The 19,101-nt window shown below is 37.7% G+C and overlaps 1 protein-coding gene across 1 annotated transcript in view; it reads left to right on the forward strand.

Moving 5' to 3' along the window:
* Positions 1 to 19,101, forward strand: part of MYO5A (myosin VA) — a 196,046-nt gene that overhangs the window by 106,646 nt on the left and 70,299 nt on the right. Inside the window, exons 10-14 of the mRNA XM_061180310.1 lie at positions 6,016 to 6,281; positions 6,911 to 6,992; positions 10,300 to 10,440; positions 12,450 to 12,575; positions 13,854 to 13,937. Coding sequence (XP_061036293.1) covers positions 6,016 to 6,281; positions 6,911 to 6,992; positions 10,300 to 10,440; positions 12,450 to 12,575; positions 13,854 to 13,937 — 699 coding nt within the window. The remainder of the gene's footprint in view (positions 1 to 6,015; positions 6,282 to 6,910; positions 6,993 to 10,299; positions 10,441 to 12,449; positions 12,576 to 13,853; positions 13,938 to 19,101) is intronic.

Genomic DNA, 19,101 nt, shown 5'->3' on the forward strand with positions numbered 1-19,101 from the left:
ATATCTCTCCATCTGTTTGTATCATCTTTAATTTCTTTCATCAGTGTCTTATAATTTTCTGCATACAGGTCTTTTGTCTCCCTAGGTAGGTTTATTCCTATGTATTCTATTCTTTTTGTTGCAAATGGGAGTGTTTCCTTAATTTCTCTTTCAGATTTTTCATCATTAGTGTATAGGAATGCAAGAGATTTCTGTGCATTAATTTTGTGTCCTGCAACTTTACCAAATTCATTGATTAGCTCTAGTAGTTTTCTGGTGGCATCTTTTTCTCTACGTATAGTATCATGTCATCTGCAAACAGTGACAGTTTTACTTCTTCTTTTCCAATTTATATTCCTTTTATTTCTTTCTCTTCTCTGATTGCTGTGGCTAGGACTTCCAAAACTATGTTGAATAATAGTGGTGAGAGTGGACATCTGTGTCTTGTTCCTGATCTTAGCGGAAATGCTTTCAGTTTTTCACCATTGAGAATGATGTTGGCTGTGGGTTTATCATATATGGGCTTTATTATGTTGAGGTAGGTTCCCTCTATGGCTACTTTCTGCAGGGTTTTTATCATAAATGGGTGTTGAATTTTGTTGAAAGCTTTCTCTGCATCTATTGAGATGATCATATGGTTTTTATTCTTCAGTTTGTTAATATGGTTTATCACATTGATTGATTTGCGTATATTGAAGAATCCTTGCATCCCTGGGATAAATCCCACTTGATCATGGTGTATGATCCTTTTAATGTGTTGTTGGATTCTGTTTGCTAGTATTTTGTTGAGGATTTTTGTATCCTCACCAAAACATCTATATTCATGAGTGATATTGGTCTGTAATTTTCTTTTTTTGTAGTATCTTTGTCTGGTTTTGGTATCAGGGTGATGGTGGCCTCATAGAATGAGTTTGGGAGTGTTCCTTCCTCCACAATTTTTTGGAAGAGTTTGAGAAGGATGGGTGTTAGCTCTTCTCTAAATGTCTGATAGAATTCACCTGTGAAGCCATCTGGTCCTGGACTTTTGTTTGTTGGAAGATTTTTTTTTTTTTTTAACTTTGAGGTTATTTATTTATTTATTTATTTATTTATTTATTTATGGCTGTGTTGGGTCTTCGTTTCTGTGCAAGGGCTTTCTCTAGTTGCGGCAAGTGGGGGCCACTCTTCATCACGGTGCGCGGGCCCCTCATTATCGCGGCCTCTCTTGTTGCGGAGCACAGGCTCCAGACACGCAGGCTCAGTAATTGTGGCTCACAGGCCCAGCTGCTCCGTGGCATGTGGGATCCTTCCAGACCAGGGCTCGAACCCGTGTCCCCTGCATTGGCAGGCAGACTCTCAACCACTGCACCACCAGGGAAGCCCTGTTGGAAGATTTTTAATCACAGTTTCAATTTCATTACTTGTGATTGGTCTGTTCATATTTTCTATTTCTTCCTGGTTCAGTCTTGGAAGGTTATACCTTTCTAAGAATTTGTGCATTTCTTCCAGGTTGTCCATTTTATTGGCATAGAGTTGCTTATAGTAGTCTCTTAGGATGCTTTGTATTTCTGCGGTGTCTGTTGTAACTTCTCCTTTTTCATTTCTAATTTTATTGATTTGAGTCCTCTCCCTCTTTTTCTTGATGAGTCTGTCTAATGGTTTATCAATTTTGTTTATCTTCGCAAAGAACCAGCTTTTAGCTTTATTGTTCTTTGCTATAGTTTGCTTTGTTTCTATTTCATTTATTTCTGCTCTGATCTTTATGATTTCTTTCCTTCTGCTAACTTTGGGTTTTGTTTATTCTTCTTTCTCTAGTTCCTTTAGGTGTAAGGTTAGATTGTTTATTTGAGATTGTTGTTTCTTGAGGTAGGATTGTATTGCTATAAACTTCCCTCTTAGAACTGCTTTTGCTGCATCCCATATGTTTTGGATCATCGTGTTTTCATTGTCATTTGTCTCTAGGTAGTTTTTGATTTCCTCTTTGATTTCTTCAGTGATCTCTTGGTTATTTAGTAAAGTATTGTTTAGCCTCTACGTGTTTGTGTTTTTGACGTTCTTTTCCCTGTAATTGATTTCTAATCTCATAGTGTTGTGGTCAGAAAAGATGCTTGATATGATTTCAAGTTTCTTAAATTTACTGAGGCTTGACTTGTGACCCAAGATGTGATCTATCCTGGAGAATGTTCTGTGCGCACTTGAGAAGAAAGTGTAATCTGCTGTTTTTGGATGGAATGTCCTATAAATATCAATTAAATCTATCTGGTCTATTGTGTCATTTAAAGCTTCTCTTTCCTTATTAATTTTCTGTTTTCATGATCTGTCCATTGGTGTAAGTGAGGTGTTAAAAGTCCCCCACTCTTATTGTGTTACTGTCGATTTCCTCTTTTATAGCTGTTAGCAGTTCCCTTATGTATTGAGGTGCTCCTGTGTTGGGTGCATATATATTTATAATTGTTACATCTTCTTCTTGGATTGATCCCTTGATCATTATGTAGTGTCCTTCCTTGTCTCTTGTAACATTCTTTATTTTAATGTCTATTTTATCTGATATGAGTATTGCTACTCCAGCTTTCTTTTGATTTCTGTTTGCATGGAATATCTTTTTCCATCCCCTCACTTTCAGCCTGTATGTGTCCCTAGGTCTGATGTGGGTCTCTTGTAGACAGCATATATATGGGTCTTGTTTTTGTATCCATTCAGCAAGCCTGTGTGTTTTGGTTGGAGCATTTAATCCATTCACGTTTAAGGTAATTATCGATATGTATGTTCCTATTACCATTTTCTTAATTGTTTTGGGTTTGTTTTTGTAGGTCCTTTTCTTCTCTTGTGTTTCCCACTTAGAGAAGTTCCTTTAGCATTTGTTGTAGAGCTGGTTTGGTGGTTGATGAATTCTCTTAGCTTTTGCTTGTCTGTAAAGCTTTTGATTTCTCCATCGAATCTGAATGAGATCCTTGCCGGGTAGAGTAATGTTGTAGTTTCTTCCCTTTCATCACTTTAAATATGTCATGCCACTCCCTTCTGGCTTGTAGAGTTTCTGCTGAGAAATCAGCTGTTAACCTTATGGGAGTTTCCTTGTATGTTATTTGTCGTTTTTCCCTTGCTGCTTTCAATAATTTTTCTTTGTCTTTAATTTTTGCCAGTTTGATTACTATGTGTCTCGGCATTTTTCTCCTTGGCTTTATCCTGTATGGGACTCTCTGTGCTTCCTGGACTTGGGTGGCTATTTCCTTTCCCATGTCAGGGAAGTTTTCGACTATAATCTCTTCAAATATTTTCTCGGGTCCTTTCTCTCTCTCTTCCCCTTTTGGGACCCCTATAATGCGAATGTTGTTGCGTTTAATGTTATCCCAGAGGTCTCTTAGGCTGTCTTCATTTCTTTTCATTCTTTTTTCTTGATTCTGTTCTGCAGCAGTGAATTCCACCATTTTGCCTTCCAGGTCACTTATCCGTTCTTCTGCCTCAGTTATTCTGCTATTGATTCCTTCTAGTGTAGTTTTCATTTCAGTTATTGTATTGTTCATCTCTGTTTGTTTGTTCTTTAATTCTTCTAGGTCTTTGTTAAACATTTCTTGCATCTTCTCGATCTTTGCCTCCATTGTTTTCCGAGGTCCTGGATCATCTTCACTATCATTATTATTATTATTATTATTTTTCTTAACATCTTTATTAGAGTATAATTGCTTTACAATGGTGTGTCAGTTTCTGCTTTATAACAAAGTGAATCAGTTATACATATACATATGTCCCCATATCTCTTCCCTCTTGCATCTCCCTCCCTCCCACCCTCCCTATCCCACCCTTCTAGGTGGTCACAAAGCACCGAGCTGATCTCCCTGTGCTATGCAGCTGCTTCCCACTACCTATCTGTTTTACGTTTGGTAGTGTATATATGTCCATGTCACTCTCTCAGTTTGTCCCACCTTACCCTTCCCCCTCCCTGTATCCTCAAGTCCATTCTCTAGTAGGTCTGCATCTTTATTCCCGTCTTACCCCTAGGTTCTTCTGACCATTTTCTTTTTTTTTTGTTTGTTTTTTTTAGATTCCATATATATGTGTTAGCATACGGTATTTGTTTTTCTCTTTCTGACTTACTTCACTCTGTATGACAGTCTCTAGGTCCATCCACCTGACTGCAAATAACTCAGTTTCGTTCCTTTTTATGGCTGAGTAATATTCCATTGTATATATATGCCACATCCCTGCATAGCACAGGGAGATCAGCTCGGTGCTTTGTGACCACCTAGAGGGGTGGGATAGGGAGGGTGGGGTGGAGGGAGATGCAAGAGGGAAGAGATATGGGGACATGTGTATATGTATAACTGATTCACTTTGTTATAAAGCAGAAACTGACACACCATTGTAAAGCAATTATACTCCAATAAAGATGTTAAAAAAAAAAAGACAAATCTATCATAGTGGGATATTACTGACTTCTCTAAATTATTGATAGGTAAAGAAGTCCAAAAATTAGTTAAGTTATAGGAAATTTGAACAAAACAGTTAACAACGTTGATCTAATAGAACAATATGGTAACACCATTCAAATAGAATGTTTAGAGAGTGCTGATCTGCTTTTAAATGATGTCACAGCATTCATATATATAAATGAATGAAATAAGCTGCTTATTTAAGGGAGTTGATCCATGTTGTTGGTAATGGTGCTGATTTGTATCTGAAGTGATTACTTGGGAGGAGGGGAGATGAAAGAAGGAAGGGACTGCTTCAATGGGAAGGGTCAGGGGATGAGGGTGTCAGTAGACCCAGGTTCTAATGGTAATTCTGACATAAACTTGTTGTGTGATTTTTTAAAAAAATATTTATTTATTTGGCTGTGCCAGGTCTTAGTTGTGGCATGCGGGATCTGTACTTGCAGCAAGCGAACTCTTAGTTGCCGCATGTGGGGTCTAGTTCCCTGACTAGGGATCGAACCTGAGCCTCCTGCATTGGGAGCATGGAGCCTTAGCCACTGGACCACCAGGGAAGTCCCTGGTTGTGTGATTTTCAACAAACTATTCTCTTGGATCTTATTTCCTCATTTGTAAATTAGAGATAACAGTGTTCACCCTACCTATTCCTCAGGAATGTTATCAGATGCAGTTGAAACGTGAGTGAAGATGTTGAAAAATACAATGCATTAACATGGGTTAAATTAAACAAGTATTTATTGAATGCCTACTCATGCAAAGCCTATGGAAGACAGCTAGCTGTAGGGGATACAGGGATCCCTGTAGGTGATACAGGGGATGCTTAGATTAGAGATTCTAGTCTAAGAAGTCACACAAATAACCATCAGGTTGTCTGTTTATAACCCTTCAGTACCCCACCCGCCATGGGCCCCCATTGCTCTTAGCGGAAAGACCAGCCATAGTATAGCCTTTGGCTTCATCTCATACATTTTCTCCCTCACTCAGCTTCAATCCCTCACATCTCTGGTTTCCCTCCCACCACAGGACTTTTATACCAGATGTCCCCTCAGCTTGGAAGACCCTTTCACCAAGTTAACACCTTCTCATCCTTCATATCTCAACTCCATTTCTCAAGGCCCTGTCTCCTGCCTCCCTCAATAGGGCATTCTCCTTTCACATGGCATCTTAGTATAGTGTCCTCCTTTGTAGTAATTTTAATTTTAGGGAGCAATCATTTAGTTAACACCTATTTCCCCTAGTGACTGTAAGTTCTAGGAGGACAGGGTACATGTCTGTTTTTGTTTGCTGGCATATAGTAGACGCTCAGTAAACATTTGTAGACAAGCTGACTCACTTTCTGACTGACTGACTGACTGAATGAACGTGCCTGAAGAGAGATCCAAACAAGTACTCTCAGGAAACAAAGGAAGAGGTAATTTTAAAAATGAGCCCTAGAAGAGATTACAAAATGCTGCCTAGATGCTGGTTTGATGGATGATTGTGATTATCACTGATCAGCTTCAAGTGATCTTGGTGTTTGTTATAACAAAGAAATTGCTGGGTTTTAATTGTTACCTCTTTGTTAGTATTTTTTAGTAAATTTTTGCTTAATTGATCTGGTCCTAGGAAATAACCCATTCTCTTTTGGCAGCCTAAGCATGAACCTCTCAGCATCTTCTGTGACCTCATGGCTGTGGACTTTGAGGAGATGTGTCACTGGCTCTGCCATCGGAAGCTGGCTACTGCCACGGAGACATACATCAAGCCCATCTCCAAGCTGCAGGCCACGAATGCCCGTGATGCATTGGCCAAGCACATCTATGCCAAGCTCTTTAACTGGATTGTAGATCATGTCAATCAGGTTCTCCATTCTGCTGTCAAACAGCACTCTTTTATCGGCGTGCTGGACATTTATGGGTAAGTGTATTTGGCTTAGTGGTCTGAGCATTTCTTTCTAGAGACTATCTAGTAACTCTAAGTGGGTATTTGATTATGTTTCCTACTGGTGAGGAGAAGGGAAAATTAGAAGAGAATTTTTAAAAGTCTAATTTCATTTGCTAGTTTGCCTTCTCTGGGTACCTTTCTTTAATGTTAAAACCCTTCCTGTACATTTGCACTTTACGATGCCTGTTTCATTATCTGGTTCAGTTTTTCAAAAGAGTGTATGAAATTTCTATTCCCCGTTCCTTTCTATGTGTATATAGACACTGTGCATCTGTGACCTGACAAGAGCAATGGCTTTATCGTAATTCTGATTATTCCCTACTTGAGGATGAATATGCTGTCCAAAGCGTATACTGTTAGACACGTCCGTAGGCTGCAGCCTTTAAAAAATCTCTCTGCCACCTGGCTGATGCTTATCTGCTGGGTACATATTTCATGTTACTGAATTACAAACCCTTATTTATCTTCACTGATGTGGAAAGAAAATTTCACAATGTTGGGGAATTTCCTATTTCTTTCTTTCTGATTTGCACATTTTGAATATTTTTTTAAAGTTATTTGTTCCTTTTTCTCCTCTTCCCATATTACTTTTCGTTTTACAGATTTGAAACATTTGAGATAAATAGTTTTGAACAGTTCTGCATAAATTATGCAAATGAAAAACTACAGCAACAATTCAATATGGTAAGAATTTTCTTGCTTGAATAATATTCTACCAAAAATTATTCTCTCGAATTCCTAGTATGTGTTTAAAGTTTGGTTCCAGAAATGAAGTTGTGAATTACAATTATTATCTATGGTTTAAAACAGCTAAACTGCTGAGGAATTTAGGATTAGTAAATGCTGCAACCGTGGAAAGATGTTTATGGTCCAGATTGGATTCAAGGTCATCCTTGGATTGCTGTCTGAGAATAGTGAAAACTTGATCCAAATAAATTGAGAGAGGGAAGCCGAAAGTGTGTTAAGTAGTAATATAGGGGGTGTAAAACTTTGATCCCAGGGATATCCTTCAGTTGGTCATTCCTGAGGCTAACTATATGTGGAGTTATGACTGTCTTAACTCTTACTTGCTGTATTAGCAAGAGGTCAGAACAAGAAAGCGAGGACGTATTCTCTTTTCTACATATATATCAAGAAATCAGTAGATAATGTTTCAAATGAATAAATAAAAAAAATAGCTGGTAAGCATATTCTTTAGAGGTAAATATCAGAAGAAATAGCTGAGGGAGTTAAAAATGGTCACTTCCAGGGAATGAGACTGGGGTTGGGGCAGGGGGGATAGGACACGGGATTGTTGCTTGTCATCATAAAACCTTTAAACTATTTGATTTTCAAAAAATATTGCATGTACTTTGACAAAAATTTGGACCACCTTTATTTAACAAATTAAGCTACTTAGTACAGTGAAATAATGTAGAGGTGATCTTAAAATCTTAGGCTTATGACTGTTTCTACAAGAATATGACTGGTGTATTTTGCATCTCTGCATAAGGGACATTAATAAAAACCTATCAGAGACTAAATTGAGCTTTATTTTTTCTCAAGGTTTTTCTGAGTTTCTTAATATTTTAATCAATGGCACAGCCTTCTGTTCTTTCCCAGTATATTTTGGCACAAGGTGACTGGAAGTATAAGGGACCAGTGCCAGCCTTATTAAGGACTGGCTAATTTGTTTATTTCTCAAGGATCTCATTTCTCTGCATGTGTGTTTCTGACTCTCTCCTTTCTCTTTCCCTCTTTCTGTCTCTATCCATCTGTTTCTCCTCTCTCTCTCTCTCTCTCTCTCACACGCACACACACACACACACACACACACACACACACACACTCCATCTTAGCCTCTCTCTGCGCAACTGCTCCACTCCCTCTTATCAGATGGCATATATTTTTCTTCTGTTCCGTATATATTTTGTCAAGGTTTCTGCTTCCTCACTCACCTCACACTTCCTGTGAACCAAGCAGTGGTTGGAATGCTCCCATCCTCTTAACTTGTCTAACTCTCATTCATCTTGACTTCTTTCAGCATCAGCTTCCGCTGTTAATTGCCTGTTTCCTAGTTCTTATACCTGAGAAAGAGAATTTGATTAACCCAGTTCATTCGTTCATCAGAGATCTCTGGCACTTGACTAGCTGTGACTAGGAGCATGGGGTCTCACAGTAAAGAATTTGGTGCTTAGGGCTGCTCCCTCAGCAGGGGCTGTGGGTAGGGCAGTGGGCAGGAGAAACATGGTGATTGGCAGGTTTAGTGCTTGGAGGCATTACCTTATCCACCAAGGATCTCTTGCCATATTGAACCTTATGCCCACCTGTCATTTTGGCAATTGAGAATCGAAAATTTTTGAGGCCCCATGGATTTTGCCAAACTAAACATAGAGACTTGTATGAGAAACAGGCTCTAAAGTTTGGAGCAGTGTTTTTGTTGTCAATGTGGAAACTGCACTGCATGTAAATTAATGAATTAAAAAAAAGATAGGGCTCATTGTTTTGGAAATTATTGGTACCATCAGACAGGGCATCTTGCTGACACATGGTGCCCTATTTGCCTTCTCATTAATCAAAAGAACAGAAGAAATTTGCTTTCTAATTAACATGACATAAATATTCATATGGATGACAGGTTTGGTTGTTGTTGTTTTTTTTAACAAGCTTTTGCAGCTGGTTAGACTATAAATGCTGTAAATGAGCCAAGAGCAGCATTATAATAAGTGTAGAATAAAGTGGAAAAGTTCCAGGTGCGTGAGGAGAGTAAAGCATCAGAAATCTTGGTAACCCCTAAGTTTCATGGGGTTTTGGGTTCTAGGAAATACATGTTGTCTGGTAATAGCCACAGAGGGCTTATCCTCCCAGAAAAGTTGCAAGATGTGTGAGATGAACCAAGGTGACAAAGGAGACAAGAAAGAAAGCAGAACCCTCCAAGAACAAATGAGTAGAGGTCATTAGCATCTGTAGAGACTAGAATTTATGGGTTGGCTTCATTGGCTGTGCAGCTTGAAGCAGGAGCTGCAGCAGTGGTTGGATTGCCCTTCCCTCCTGGACCAACTTAACTACCTTTCACTGGAGAACTCAGATCACACAACCCTTCCTCAAGGAAGCCTTCCCTTGCCACCCTGTATCCAAACTGGATAAGGACTCCTGCTCTCATAGCTCGCCATTATTTTCCTCTGGAACATTATTACAGTTTGTAATTATATTTCTTGTGATTACTTGATTTCTGTTTCTCCCACTAGTCTTCAAAGTCCATGAGGGCAGAGCCCATGTCTATTTTGCTAATGGTATGCAGTGACTGGCATAGGATAGGCAGTCAATACATATTTCTGCTAAATGCTTCAGCCATTGCTTCTCAATGGAGATGAGAAGCATTTAGCAGAAATAGCAATGGATTCATAGTGGTTGCAGCTGCTTGCAGATTTGGATGTAGAAGTCAGAAAAGTGAGCCGTACATTCCCTGACTGTGGAGGATAATCAAGGCAGACACAAAAGACCAACTGTTAATCTAATTCTGAGGCACATGAACTTCCAACACCACAGTCTCTTAAGAGAATTACTTTGTTGTGCTGTAAGCATCACCCAGAATGTTTCAGTAGTCTGGAGGGCATCCTCTCTGCATAGTTGTTCAAGGCCAGCTAAGGCATTTCTGTGCCCATGTGGTCAGCAACACTGTGCAATAATTTAAGGGACCAAAAATTATATAGTGCAGTTTGGGATATATATCAAAAAATCAAAAAGACTGCCATATTTATCAACTATTTAAGTATTCACATACTTAGATTTTCTTGTTTGCCGAAAATCCTATATTGCTGAGGTTTTACTGTCTGTGGTTTATATTTGCTTTCTTATTTTGTTCTCTGCATGTAAATCATGTTTCTCCAAGATTGTTGCTAGAAGCCATTGACTATCTCAAATTATGTTGGTATCCTTTTATAAATGTTTCTTGACTAACATTATTTATGACAATGATGCAGTAATGCCAGTTTTTTCTTTTTCATTTCAGCATGTCTTCAAATTAGAACAAGAGGAATATATGAAAGAACAAATTCCATGGACACTCATAGATTTTTATGATAATCAGCCTTGCATTAATCTTATAGAATCTAAACTGGGCATTCTAGATTTGCTGGATGAGGAATGCAAGGTAAGTATGATTTTCTGATGTACTTAGTATATGAAAATTGATACATCAAGGTCAAATGGTAAATGGGTTTAAGCAGAGATTCACTAGTATACCACGAGGTGCCGTGGTGGCAACAAGTGGAGGTCACCCTAACTTGCATTCTGAAGGGTCACTAGACCCAAAGAGTTCAAAATACATTTGAAACTAGGAGAATCTCCCTTCTCATTGGCATTAGATACAACTACTACCAATTTTAGCCACTTTTGTTATTGATATGCTTATATTTGGTACTTTTTGTTCAGTGGTATGATATAGTTAAAGAAATGCAAGAAATTGTACAAAAGGCATTTTGAATAACAGTTCTAAATATCCATAATTTTAAAATTGACTAGTTGTTCTTTAGTACTGATATATATGGTAGAGAGGGAGTTTTAGCTTTAATATTTGAAGATGCAGCATGTGGAAAATATATCAGATCCCCAGCTTTACTGCTAACTGAGTTATCCTAGGCAAATAACCTATCCTTTCTCTTAGTTGCTCTTTAATTTATATGCCATAAATTACAACTTAATGTAGGTTGATTGATCCTCCTAAGCATCCAGATTTTCTGCAACATTAAGAATGCAAAGACAAATACTGTATCTTTTCACGTATATGTAGAATCTAAAAAATAAAACAAACAAATGAATGTAACAAAACAAAAAGAGCCTCACAGATACTAGAGAACAAACTAGTGGTTACCATTGCGAAGATGGTTAGGGGGAAGGGCAAGGTAGGTGAAGGCAGGATTAAGAGGAACAACCTACTAGCTATAAGATAAACGAGATACAAGGATGTTATGTACAGCACAGGGAATATAGCCAATATTTTATAATAACTTCACATGGAGTATAATCTATAAGAATATTGAATCACTATATTGTACTGAAACTAATATAATATTATACGTCAACTATACTTCAGTAAACAAAAAGAATGCATGTAAAGGTGCTCAGCCTCGCTTGAAATTAAATAAAATGTAAATCAAAACAAAAATGGGATACTGCTTTTTACCTATCAAATGGGTTTAAATTTGATAATACCAAATTGATATTTTTTTAACGATTTTTTTGATGTGGACCATTTTTAAAGTCTTTATTGAATTTGTTACAATAATGCTTCTGTTTTATGTTTTGGTTTTTTGGCCACAAGGCATGTGGGATCTTAGCTCCCCAACCAGGGATCGAACCCGCACCCCCTACATGGGAAGGCAAAGTCTCAACCACTGGACCCCCAGGGAAGTCCCCCAGATTGATATTTATTGCATATATACTCTTGATGAAGGGCATGAGTTAGTACAACATATTTTTGAGGAAATTTGACAATATTTGTGAAGATTTTAAATACACATACCTTTTGACCCAGCCGTGGAACTGCTGAGACTTTACCCTATGAATATACTTACAAAAGTATCCAAGGTTTTTGTGTAAAAGGAGCCGTTGTGGCAGTTTTCATAATAACAAAAAATCAGTAACAACCTAGTCGCCATAAATACAAGAATGCTATTGTTAAGAAGAAAAAAAAAATGCAAGGAGTTTATAGAATGATCCTATTTGTGTCCATGCCTTTCAAGACAGAAAGATAAAGAAGTTGGTGGAAATGGTGAGAGGAGACTATTCTCTATTTTATACCTTTCTGAATTATATAAATGGTCCACTGTGTGCAAATGTTATTTTTATTTAACAAATTTTTTAAAATACATGATAGTCATGATATTTCATTTGTGAGGCTTTTGTTGCTTTAAAAGCATATCGAATATTTATTTGATGACCTCTGGTATAGGCAGGTTGAGTTGCTGAAGGTCTCAGTCATTGCTTTTCATTAGTCATTGGTTTGGGGCCTCTAAGAGAGAAATGTGAAAGGAATGAGTTCCTAAACTGGATGTAAAAGTTGTTAGGAAAGCCAAAACATGGTCTCTTGGTTGATGCATCAGAAGCGTCTCATAACAATATTCACCTTGTTTTCTTTCTTTTTTTTCCCCCTGAATGTAGATGCCTAAAGGCACAGATGACACTTGGGCCCAAAAATTGTACAACACACATTTGAACAAATGTGCCCTCTTTGAGAAGCCCCGTCTATCAAACAAAGCTTTCATCATCCAGCATTTTGCTGACAAAGTAAGGAAGTTTTATTATCTCTTTTCTTTTTGAATACTGAAGTTCAAAGAGGAAAAAAAATCAATAGTCAATAGATAGCATTTTTTCTTTGCTGAGCTTGCATTCTTTAGCTCCGGTTAGGAAAAGTAAGCTTAAATGTTGGCTTATTGGTTTTCTCTTTCTTTAACCTAAATGGAATTATATTAGGAAATAAATACATGTTTACAGTCCTCTATCTATAATTCTGAAATCCAAGAAACTCTGAAATCCATGTCTTTTCATAATTCATTTAGTGGCTAAGCCTGATTTTTGACCTGAACTAACATGAGGTTATTTATAGTCTTTATTTATCCCAGTTAGGCTGGATATTTATATATTTCAATGTAGAAATGTTAATATGTTTGATTACAGATTGCTGCCTCAGATTCTGCTAAAAGATTCTGGGTTCTGAAACCAAAATTGTGGACGTGTGTCACCCTCTGTGATTGATTCAGTGGGTCCCTACTAATGAGGCATGCAGACTTGCTGCTTCACAGGTTCTGTAGTCTACTCAGAAAATCTGGAGCTATGACACTAGTTTATATTTCCAGGAGGTTGTGGGGTAGCCTTCTGGTAAGCTTCCCATGGTCCCCTTTGGGAACTGAGGGTTTTCCGAGTCTGTCCTGCTCCTAGCTGGAGACCTTGGAATGGCTTCAGTGCCACCTAAGGGCTTTGTGGTACAGGCTGGGGACCCTGAGTGGTAGATGGCTGAAGTCTTCTAGAAGCAGGGAGAGTCCATTCTCATGTAGTTCTACTTACCGGATCATACAGTGTTTACCCAGCCTCCATCTACATCCATCGTCGCCGCTTCAGCTTTCTGCCAGACAGCCATTTGTCCTCCTGACCCTCTCTCCCGCTTTCATCTCTTCTCTCCCAGAGGAGACTTACCCCTGCGGGAGGGTGAGCTAGGTTTGAAGGAAATACAGTGGGTCAGCCTTGGAGGAGCTCTCTTTGTCCTGCATGAGAGAAGGGAACAGCTTCTTCTGAGTCTGCTTACGCATGAACTGGGATGATCTTTTAGATTACAGTTAATCAGCACTGCCACTCTTCCCTAGGAAAAACAATATTTGGGGAGTTTTACTCTAGAGTTAACATGCTTCTTACCAAGAATGGTACTAGTTTCTTAGAATAAAACGAATGATAACACTTCACTGAGAGCCCATCACATAGCCTGAGCCTAATAAATACTTTTGTTGTTGATGACAATCATATCTATTCAAAAGTTTTATTAGCTAAGGAGATTTTCCCATGTGTTTTCAGGTGGAATACCAGTGTGAAGGCTTTCTGGAAAAGAATAAAGACACTGTTTTTGAAGAACAAATTAAAGTTCTTAAATCAAGCAAGGTAACCATGTATAGTCTTTCTCCAATCAGGATATATTCATTAAAATGTTTCTTACTTAAGCATTAGCTTTTTAACAATCATAAGAATTGTTCTAACAAAATCACCTTTACTGTTAGTTTTTTATTTATCAATACATGTGTCAGGTCCTGTTTTAAATGCCTTACAAGTGTTAACCCACCTAATCCTATGTTGAGGTGATATTATCATTACTCCCATTTTACAGATGAGGGAACTGAGGCACAGAAACTTCATAGCTATAAGTTTTCAAGCCAAATTATTGATAAAACCCAGGCTGTTGAGCTCAGAGTCTGCACTCTTAACCACTATGCAGTGGTGTTTTATGTGAAATTTTTGCCTCCACAGCAGTTCTAGGCTCTCTTGTGCCTTTATGAGAGACCATGAGAGAAAACATTTTGTTGTTGTTGTTGTTTTTGGCTGTGTCATTTTGAAGGGATGCACTAGAGACATGGCCTTAAGCATTCCATCCAAATAAAGATTGACCTCTGGATCATTGAGTGCAATTTCAGGTGTGGTCCAAAGCACTTTGAAATTATTTTTCTTAGGCATAGATACCAGAAACACTGCTTTCTAGTGAGAGAAGAATATTCCAGATTGCAAAGAAGTATGATGGCTCTCTGAGGTTGATCCCAACCTCCACCCTTTGACTCTCTTCAGGAAAGTATGGGGAGTGGAGCACGGCTCACTTTCATCCTATAGGGAGCAAACCAGAAAGCTGGTTACTTAATTTAACAAAGTGAATATTCAAATATTCAGTGAAAGACTAAAAATATTCATGTGAATTCTTCTGGATTTCTGACCGGCACTTTTTGTTTTTCTGGTTTATTCTAAGAAAATCCTTTCAACTTCAATGGAATGTTATATGAACATTTTGACTTTCGTTTTTGGAATAAAAACTTTTACTTTCAATTATTTTTATAATAGAAAGATCATGTAAGGACCAAATTCCAGTTTTAACCCTCAGAAAATAATGAGTCTATAGTCTTAAGTGTCTGTAGAAAAAAATCATTTTTTCACTTATCCTCTTAAGCCCTGGACATTAACACTTTATACCTTATAGGAATGATGTATAAGAGAAAATTCTCTCACAGTTCCAATCCCTGAGTATTATTCAGTTAAAGATTATAAATCATTTTAGTTTATGAATACTGATGAAAACCCTGGAATTCTACTGTTACTACTCTAAATAATTTAGCTTACACAGAATATTCACAGGTCCTCATTCCCCAGGCACCCATAATCTTTCGTGTCTTTTTTCTGACCTAACTTTTCTGACTGGCTAGTGGCTCCTTAATTTCCAGAAAGTAGCTATGCATTCTGAGGAATCATTTGGAGCCACTGCCAGTCTATATAGCACTGTTGCAGTTCGGTGGAGGTGGTGTGAGATTTACATAGCTTAAAGGCCAACACTGCTCCCAGTCAGCAGAAACCCAACCCAAGGGTATGAACTTTATGTTTTAGTTTTTCTGCACCTTATAGGAAGCAAGTGTAACCTAGTGTTGATTTGTTCTCTTGGAAGTACTAATTTTAGAAGATCAGTATTTGTGTTATGTGTTTTCAACAGAATTATTTTTGTGGTAATACAGTGTGGGGTTCTGTTTGTGTGTATGTGTTTTGTCTTTTTTTCTTTAATTTTGCAGCTTCTAGCCACTTGAAAAGGAATTAAGGTATAAAACAACTTAACAGAAGGTGTCTTAATTTATGTTTTCCCACCATAAAGAAATCTGTTGCTACATCAAATAACAGGAAGCACATAAGTAAATTGCAGGTCGATGAAATACTACTAAATTGCAAGTCTACTAAATGTCATTAAAAAGAGTTATATCCCCTACTTTCCATGTTGCTAATTGATCAAGGGAAGCACAGTTCATCTACTGAGTTTATGCCTCAAATCTCTCATCTGTAAAATAGAATCATGATAGTATCTACTTTCAGAGGTTGTTATGAGGATTAAGTAGGTTGTATTAAGCTCTTAGAGCAGCGCTTCATGTATAAAAAGCTCTTAGTGAATAATGTTGTTGTTGTTGTTACTGAGATGATTTCCCACATCTTTATGAAGCAGTTACTTGGATTCTTCTGTCTTCTTTAACACTCTTTCCTAGGCATATAAGTTCAGTCTTAAGCAATTCAGAGCCCTGTCTTAAGCATAGACAGATCAAACAAACAAGATGGAATGTCCAGGCATATCTACCTACTTACATATTTGACTTTCTGTTTATCTGCCTTTCTCTCTTCAAATGAAGTTGGCATCCTCAGTCAGTGGGGAATGGCTAAATTTTTCAATGAATGATTTAAGAAAATTGGGAATTTAGCAAGGTAAACAGGTAAATGAGATAGGCAGAGGAGTTAGGTAATAACCACTTAACCAAATATTTAGATGATAGCATATCATAAAGTGGTAAGTGCTATAAAGAAAGTAAAACAGGGCACCAAGCTAGAGAGTGACTAAGCTTGGGCAGAGGTGAGGTGCTCCACTAGCCACAGTGGTCAGGAAAGGCCTCTCTGAGGATGTGACATTTGGGCTGTACCCTGAATAATAGGAGACAACTGTGTCAGTGGAAGAGTAAGTGAGGAGTACTGAGACTGTATAAGATGGTTGTGTTTGAGGTCCATAAAGAAGGCCAGTATGACTGGAGCATGGTAGGTGAGTAGGATGTATAGGATGGGTAGACAGGGGCCACTTTCTGGAGGGAAGTGTGGTAAAGAGTATGGATTTTATTCCTGTTCCTGTGGAAAGTCTGAACAGTTTTCATATGGGGAATGATATGCTACTGTGGAGATATGGTGGGGGGGCTGTGGATAGGGGGGTAGTAATCTAGGGGACAGATAGTGGACTGAGATACTGAGATTATAGCAGTGGAAATGGCTTATGATTTGTGGGTAGAGTTGAGTGGTCTTGTTGATGGTTTGACTATGGAGAGTGAGAGAAGGAGAGAAATTGAAGATGACTTCTATGTTTTGGGCCTGAGATGCTGGATGGATAATGGTGCCACTTACTGAGGTGAAGACTTGTAAAAGATCAGGCTTCAAGAGAAAGAGTCAAGAGTTCTGTCTTGGACTCATGGATATGGAGAACAGACTTATGGCTCCCAAGGGGGAGAGGGTTGGGGGAGGGATGGAGTGGGAGGTTGGGGTTAGCAGATGTAAGCTACTATATGTAGAATGGATAGACAACGGGGTCCCGCTCTATATAGCACAGGGAACTATATTCAATATCCTTTGATAAACCATAATGGAAAAGAGTATGAAAAAAAAGAATATGTATATGTATAACTGAGTCGCTTTGCCGTTCAGTGGAAATTAGCACGACATTGTGGGTCAGCTATGCTTCAATTAAAAAAAAAAAAAGAGTTTTATCTTGGACATGTTTTGCCTGAGATGGCAATTAGATAGTCAAGTGGACATGCCATATAGGAAGTTGTAAATGAAAGTCAGCAGGTCAGGGGGAAAGTCAGAGTCAGTGATATAAATTTGGTAGTCTTAAGAACTAGATGGCATTTAAAGCAATAGGACTGGATAAGATTGCTTAGGGAGAACAAGTAGGTGAAAAATAGTAGAGAGTAAGGCATTCCAACTCCTAGAGACTGGCCTGAGGAAGAACCAGGAAAGAAGTCTGAGAAAAATGGCCCACGAGGAAGCAGGAACACTGCCTAAAGAAGAAATTGTAGTTTCTAATATGACAATGTAAAATGTTCTCTTTTTTTTTTAATGAAAACTCAATGTAGAGAATTTTAAATTTATAATTTGTATGAAGAGGAAGACACATATATATGCATCTATATGTGTGTGTGTTCTGAACTCTCAACACTGAGTAGTTTTCTGGTAGATATTGTAGAACTTCAGTTAAATTTTAACACTAGTGGTGAATATGATATTTCAACCCATCTCTATTAACCATTTCACACAGAAGAGAGAAAAACAAAGTTTAGGTAGGCAGCGCTAATGTAGAGCTAGCAATTTACTTGGGAATGACAGAAGTGTGTAGTTAGATCCTAGAGTCCTTGGCCTATTATCAAATAGCCTTACATCTTAACTCTGTACTGAGTTTTCAAATCAAATCTATTAGGAACTCTTATTTTTCCCCTTTGTGATACAAGATAATGGTAAAACGTTCCCCTACCCCCACCCCCCGCCCTGCTTTGTAGCTAACCAAGCTATGTGTATTCCGTAAAGCAAGGGATACGTTCATTTGTGCAGCAAGCAACCATTATTGGTATGTCATGGATAACAATTTGTTATATACATCATGAATTATATCCTAAATTACCCTTATAATTGATAGATACATTATAGCAAATGAAATTAATTTTGTTTTTTAATGAAAGAACTCTCTTAAGAAAATTATTTCTTCTGGAGATATTCTAAGTTTATTAGATAAATAATTGGTTGTTGCAGTTACACTTTGACTTATAAGAAGGCTTTATTTTATGTATGTGGACTGTGTCACTACTGTAAAGATATGTACATGTATCAAAATGTTACTGTCGATTAGTTTGAAGTCTCTTTTGTTCCATAAAATGTCTTCCAACCACATTAACTTATACTATCCACCCATTTATTAACTACCAGATCTTTTAATAGCCTTTCATTTCGTTAACCTGGTAGAACACAAAATTGATTGCAGGAATTATGCAGTCAAGTTATAAATCCTTTGAAAACAAATGCAAAGCTTATAGGATACGGGCAGGGTTTCCTTTTACCTTTTTTCCCAATAATCCACATTACTTTCTAAAAATTACTATTAATTCATGATTTTTTAAAATCTTATTAAATTGTAGAACTAGTTCATGACACCCTTCCTGATGAGATTTTCAGTGATATTTTTTAGTTGGTACTCACCATTTGAGTTAGTGGGTAGACAGATGAAGCATGATGATAAAACATTTGGTGGAACTGATGTAATAAGACTTTCAATTAGTATTTTGCTCATAAAATAATTATCGTTTAAAACCAGTAAAATGGTTAGAGCGGCCATTTCCTGTGGATTAAGATTTCAAGTCTCAGTGGAGTAGTTTTGATTTTGTTTTCCCCCAAATAAGGTTGTAGAATTACTGCATTTTTCTATCTATATTTTTGCAGCATTGATGTCACCTCCCTCTCATATTTTTGGCTCCTAACACAGATATTGATTATTTCTGGAATGTGA

The sequence above is a fragment of the Eubalaena glacialis genome, chromosome 2 (assembly GCF_028564815.1).
Source record: "Eubalaena glacialis isolate mEubGla1 chromosome 2, mEubGla1.1.hap2.+ XY, whole genome shotgun sequence".
NCBI lineage: Eukaryota > Metazoa > Chordata > Mammalia > Artiodactyla > Balaenidae > Eubalaena > Eubalaena glacialis.